At 45.1% G+C, this 6,851-nt stretch overlaps 1 protein-coding gene across 2 annotated transcripts in view; it reads right to left on the bottom strand.

The window, feature by feature from the left end:
- Nucleotides 1-6,851, bottom strand: part of CNBD2 (cyclic nucleotide binding domain containing 2) — a 59,047-nt gene that overhangs the window by 4,226 nt on the left and 47,970 nt on the right. For both annotated transcript variants that reach the window (XM_023512272.1, XM_003788137.2), the window contains one exon: nucleotides 4,293-4,456. In XM_023512272.1, coding sequence (XP_023368040.1) covers nucleotides 4,293-4,456 — 164 coding nt within the window. The remainder of the gene's footprint in view (nucleotides 1-4,292; nucleotides 4,457-6,851) is intronic.

The raw sequence follows: 6,851 nt of genomic DNA, 5'->3' as shown, positions 1-6,851 counted from the left end.
GGGTCCGGGCTGGGGATTCGAACCCGCCACCTTAGGTGTACATGGCTGGCGCCTTAGCCGGTTGAGCTATAGGCGCCGAGCCTATAGTTTCTTTTACTTAAATATTTACTTTAGCTTTGTCCTAGGCAGCAAGATCTGTTAAGTCATGGAGTTAGTAAGCTAGTCACGTTGTGTTTCTAATTTGCACTAGAATAAATACATTGCATTAGATACTTTTAAAACTAAAAATGCCGATCTGTGTACCACCCAAAACCATCTTGCAAATTTCCTATGGAATATGTTCCATACTTTGGGAAACTTACGTCACCTAATTTTCTTGTTTTCTCAACCGGAGTCTGATGCCTAGAGAGGGGGAAATGACTTGTCCACAGTCACATAGAACTCACAGCAATTCTTTCGTGTGGTTATTGGAGGATCTCTAGATCCTCCTTCCTCCCCCCTCCTCTACCATTGGAATCACTTGCTGCCCACACCTGCTAGCAAAACCATGTCTCATCAGAACACAACCACAAATAAAGGAAAAATAGAAGCTGCAAAATTGTATCATCAGTATGCGCTCCATGATGAAAACCTCCTATGCATAACTGATAGATGTATATTTGGCTCATAACCATGAGGTGAAAAAAATACTAAAAGGAAATGCACAAAATGCTAACTGGCATTTTTGGAGAATTGCACATGGTTTAGTTTTGCCTTCTTTACTGTTCAGCATTTCCAGTTTTCTGCAGTGAGGATGGCCCATTCCTTCATTCCTTTAACATTTATTGAGCACCTACTGCATGCTGGTACTGTGTGGTGTTAGAGATGAAAGCCTTAGGAAGCACAAAAGCCTTGCCTTCAGGAAGCACTGACTCAAGAGTTGGGGAAAGAGCTCTGCAGACGATGATACTCCAGCATGGCAAGGCTGAAGACAGAGGTGTGTGGAGAATATCGTCGGTGTGCAGAAAGGGGTACGTATCTCAAACTGGGGCCAGTCAGAGAAGGTTTGCTAGAAAAGATGAATCTTACAAAGTGAGCAGGAATTTACCAGGAAAGAGGATGCAGGACTGGGGGATAGCATTTCCAGCAGACAGTCCAGCACTGGCAAAGCCAGGATTATGTGTAGGACTCAGTAGACAATCTGTCCAAGTTGCTGGAGAGTGGGCTGAGGGGCAGGAGGTGCTGTGGGGCACTCGAGTGAGGAGAAGACTATCAAGGGCCATTTATGTGACATTGAGTTTGACTTTACTCTACAGGTGGTGAGATACCATTGAAAGGTTTAAAGCAGTAGTTTAACACAGCCAGATTAGGAGTTTTAACAAGAACAAAATATGCAGAAAGGATCTGGCAAGGAGGAAACTGAGGCAGGAGGACAGCAGTATGACTCTTGCAAGGGTCTAGGCCAGAGGTCCCAAAGTAGGGTGGGGAGACATGTAACCCAGGAAGGTGTATAAGATCCCCTGGAGTAAGTGAAGCGTATAGTAGGATTTCATTTCCATTTCCATTCATCTTTGTCTTATCTTTTTTTTTTTTTTTTAAGAGATAGTCTCACTTTGTTGCCCTCAGTAGAGTGCCGTAGCGTCACAGCTCACAGCAACTTCCAGCTCTTGGGCTTAAGCAATTCTCTTGCCTCAGCCTCCAGAGTAGCTGGGACTATTGGTGCTTGCCACAACGCCCTGCTATTTTTTTGTTGCAGTTTGGCCAGGGCTGGGTTCGAACCCAACACCCTTCATATATGGGGCTGGTGCCCTACTCACTGAGCCCTAGGCACCACCCCTTTGTCTTATCTTTTTAAAGATCTATTTTATATGTTTATATGTCAGTGTAATAATACTGTATGTAGATGTAATAAAAATAAATATACGTGTTATTTACATGACATACGCATACTAGGAAGGACATGCTCAAACACTTTTTAGTAATAGCAGGATGAGATTAAAACAGTTTTGAGACCACTGATCTGGACAATAAATAGATGTTTACTTTTTTTTTTCTTTTAAGAGACAGTCTCACTTTATTGCCCTTGGTAGAGTGCTGTGGTGTCACAGCTCACAGCAACCTCAAACTCTTGGGCTTAAGTGATTCTCTTGCCTCAGCCTCCCAAGTAGCTGGGACTACAGGTGCCTGCCACAATGCCCGGCTATTTTTTGTTGCAGTTTGTCTAGGGCCGGGTTTGAACCCACCACCACAGTATATGGGGCCAGTGCCCTACTCACTGAGCCACAGGTGCCGCCCTAATATTTATGTTTTTTAAAAAAGTTATTTTCTCCATCATAAAAGCATTAACCTTCCATTTGAAAAATGTGGGAACTATGAAGAAGTAGAGAGAAATAATATTTAATCTAATTTCTCAATCTCGATACACTTTAAAATTACAAAAAGTAGCATGTTATTCATTGCTGAAAATTTAGAGAACAGGGAAAAGAAAAAAATAAACCCACTTGGAATATCCTATGCTGTCAACTGCTAAAAAATTTCTCTTTTCCTCCTCATTATAAAAGCAATGCATACTCATTGCAAGAACAAACATGAGAGGAGTATATAACATATAACCAGGAAGTCCCCTTTAGTCTTGCCTTCCACAGAAAACAACTACCATGCTTCACAGAAAATAAGACCTACCCCAAAAATAAGCCCTAGCAAGATTTCTATGCATTAGTTAAATATAAGCCCTACCCCCATACTAAGACCTAGGGATAGCCACACCCTGCATTTGGGCGCAGAGCAGTAAGGAAGACTGGAATACCTTTTATCTGCCACAGCTCTTTTCTCTGAGCGGCTCGCACTTGCGCGGGTACACGTTTGGTAACCAGCGGTTGCAGGCATCCTATTGCGCACGTGCGAACAGCTAGGGGAAAGGAGTTCACGCATCGCTAGAGCCAGCCCCACCAACAAGGTCGGCTCCCCCTGTCAGGTTCCAGAAGAAGATGACTTAACTGTATTTGAATAAATGTAGATTGTTGTATTATACGTAATAAAAATAAGACATCCCCTGAAAATAAGCCCTAGTGTGTCTTTTTAAGAAAAAATAAATAGGGCAGCGCCTGTGGCTCAAAGGAGTAGGGCGCTGGCCCCATATGCCAGAAGTGGCAGGTTCAAATCCAGCCCTTGCCAAAAACTGCAAAAAAAAATAATAATAAAAATATAAGACAGTGGCTCGGCGCCTATAGCTCAACCGGCTAAAGCGCCAGCCACGTACACCTAAGGTGGCGGGTTCGAATCCCCAGCCCGGACCCGCCAAACAACAATGACGGCTGCAACCAAAAAATAGCCAGGCATTGTGGCGGGTGCCTGTGGTCCCAGCTACTTGGGAGGCTGAGGCAGGAGACTCGCTTGAGCCCAGGAGTTGGAGGTTGCTGTGAGCTGTAATGCCACAGCACTCTACCCAGGGGGACAGCTTGAGGCTCTGTCTCAAAAAAAAAAAAAAATATATATATATATATAAGACAGTGTCTTATTTTGGAGGAAACACGGTATTACAGGCTTGGTGTCTGTAGCTCAGTGGTTACAGCAGCAGCCACATACACCAAAGCTGGTGGGTTCAAACCCAGCCCAGGCCAGCTAAGCAACAATGACAACTGCAACAGAAAAATAGCTGGGCATTGTGGAGGGTACCTGTAGTCCCAGTTACTTGGGAGGCTGAGGCAAGAGAATTGCTTAAACCTAGGAGTTTGAGGTTGCTGTGAGCTGTGATGCCACAGCACTCTACCCAGTGTGACAGCTTGAGACTCTGTCTCAAAAAAAAAGAATTATTACAAATTGAACAATATGTGCACACTACCGCCATTGTCATTTTGGATTATTTCCTTTTAGATTTTTCTTATATAAGTGCTTTGCAAAGGTATAGTCATGGCCTTTCATGTGTCACTATATCACCCATCTTACCTTACTGCCCTAGAGCCATTAAACTTACTTTTTTAAAATAAAACAATTAGGTTCTATCAAGGGAATATATCACAATTCTCTAAACTATTCCTTCAGTGTGGCACACACAGGTGGTGTTGTCATTGTTCTATTATGAACAAGATTGCTATGATCATCTTAATGTAGTAGCTTTCCCCATATTTTGTTTATATAAAGATAAATTCACAGATGAATCGTTGCCTCAAAGGGTTGAAACAGTTTTATACCCTTTGAAACATAATGCTAAAATTAGCAAAAGGATTGAGCTGATTTAGCGGCTACCAACAACTACTAGCTTCATTTCCCCCTTGTCAGCACTAAGTATTATTTTTTTTTCCTTTTACTAAAATAACCGGTGAAAAACTGTTCATTTTTATCTGATGGGATTTATGCGCATTTCTAGCACTGACCTGGGGTAGTCAACCCTGGACTGCAACAAATTCTGTCTTATCTCATCATCAATCAGTTCATAAAAATTGTCTCTGTTCATCCGTATCAACTCCGATCCCAGGCTTGTGAGGATTAAGGGGCGAGTGTCAGGTTGGTTGTCCGGGAGGAAGAACTGGTGAAAGCCCTGGAGGGAAGAGTCACAGGAAGTCAGACCACAGCGACCAGCCAGTGCTACCAGCAGATTTTCTAGATAGGAAAAAGAAGGCCTCAAACAGGAGGTGATCCATCTAAGAGGTCACTGGGCAAGTGAAGAGGGAATCCCTAGGGTTCCTTTTGCTGCGTGACATCAACGCCCTCCACTCCTGGAATCAGAAGAGCATCTGAAGCCTGTCCTCTACTGTCCCACCTCCCCAGGGCAGGCTCTTCTCCGTGCCACTTCCACAGCTACTCTCAAGTTTCCCCAGTGTCCAATCTCAACTCTTCTTTTTGCCGAGTAAACCCATTTTCTCTTCTTAGGACTTGATATAAAAATCAGATAGCTAGACCTCTCTAGACCCTCCCTTTTGAGCCACCCTCACACCACCCTTTTCTGCAGGCCTCAAGTCTTTCTCCATCCCTCACAGACTTGGGAGACTATCGTCCCTTGTCTGGTGCAGCCCAGGTTGTTCCTCCTGGTTTGTAGCTTGTTCCTACCCGGTTGCATCTTGAAGGGAGATGGAGATCAACAGGCATACCTGCTTGCTTTATGGACAGCATAATCCAATCCCACCCCCCCTTTTTTTTTTGCAGTTTTTGGCCAGGGCTGGGTTTGAACCCGCCACCTCTGGTATATGGGGCCAGCATCCTACTCCTTTGAGCCACAGGCACTGCCCCCCAATACCCTTTTTAAGGAAACACCTTGGGCTGGGCAGAGCCAGGACTAGAACACTTGTTGCTGAACTCCCAAACCAGTGCTCACTCTTCAGCCTCTCAGCTATTAATCAAGGCAAGACGGGGGAGAGGGAGGAGAGGACAGAGCCACCAGTGCCCAGTTATCATGGACTCAAGCAGAAAAGGGGCCACAAACCAAGAGGCCTGCTCTATGCAGGCCATGTCAGATTGGGACTAATCCTGGCTTCAGAAGGCAGATCCAAATTTTAACTTGCTTTTTTCTTCTCTCTCTCTTTTTTGAGACAGAGCCTCAAGCTGTCCCCCTGGGTAGAGTGCTGTGGCATCACAGCTCACAGCAACCTCCAACTCCTGGGCTCAAGTGAGTCTCCTGCCTCCGCCTCCCAAGCAGCTGGGACTACAGGTGCCTGCCACAACACCTGGCTATTTTTTGGTTGCAGCCATCATTGTCGTTTGGCGGGCCCAGGCTGGCTTCTAACCCACCAGCTCAGGTGTACGTGGCCGGCACCTTAGTTGCTTGAGCCATAGGCACCGAGCCGGGTTTTTTTTTTTTTTGAAAAAGAATCTCAAGCTGTCACCCTGGGTAGAGTGCGGTGGCATCACAGCTCACAGCAACCTCAAATTCTTGGGCTTAAGTGATTCTCTTGCCTCAGCCTCCCAAGTAGCTAGGACTACAAGTGCCCGCTCAATGCCTGGCTATTTTTTGGTTGTAGTTGTCATTGTTGTTTGGCAGGCTGGGGCTGGATTCAAACCCCGCAGCTCTGGTGTATGTGGCTGGCACCCTAGCTGCTGAGCTACAGGCACTGAGCCCAAAATTTAACTTCTTATGTGACTTTGGGTAAGTGATACCTCTTTGGGCCACTGTTTGCTCACTTGTGAAATGGAGTCAAAAATAGCTGCCCCCCATATCTTGGAAGGATTCTAAATTTGAAAAGAATTGTGAAGTGGGATTTGGAATACCCCTTACCACCACCACTCGGGTTCTAGACCTTGAAGTATGACCATCTACGAACTCTTGGGTGCTCTGGGCCCAGGCCTTGTTGCTTCTGGATGAAAATGAAATGGAGATATTCTAACTTTCTTAGAAGCTGCTGAAGGTCTAAACAAGATGGCACACGTGAGGAAGCTCAGGGGGACATGCAGCCCTCACATGTTGCTCATGCTTAGCGCGGTGGGCACCAAGGCCTTCCCTCACGGCTAATGCCAGCCCTTATAGAACCAGAACCACTGCCCTTTGGCCAGCTCCTACTGTGTGAAGGAAATATGTAAACATCCTCCATAGAATAGAGGAGTTATCATCCTCAGATGTGCAAAACAAGGTTCAGAAAAGGAAATTTACTTATCTATAGTCAATGTGTCTTATAATTGAAATAGCAATGACAATGATGACGACAACAATGGCACCAGCTATTCACTAAACCCTAGGCCCTTTTGTAGCGCTTGTGAGGACTGACTCACTAACCTTCACAGCACCCCGGGCTGGTTCCTACTGCTATCCTCATTGTACAGAGAAGGATATTGGGGCTTAGAAAACTGTCCAGTATCGCACAGCATGGAAGCATAAAGCCAGGGTTGGAAACCAGGCAGTCTCTATCTCCAGAGTCCATGCTTATAGCCACAGTAGCATGAGAAAATTGACGTTAAGTGACTTGCCCAAGGTAACAAGTCTTTTTTTTTTTTTTTTTTTTTTT

This window comes from Otolemur garnettii, unplaced genomic scaffold (assembly GCF_000181295.1).
Source record: "Otolemur garnettii isolate 467f Iridium unplaced genomic scaffold, OtoGar3 scaffold00025, whole genome shotgun sequence".
NCBI lineage: Eukaryota > Metazoa > Chordata > Mammalia > Primates > Galagidae > Otolemur > Otolemur garnettii.
Note: the sequence above shows the minus strand (reverse complement) of the source record. Positions and strands in the feature narration are given on the sequence as shown.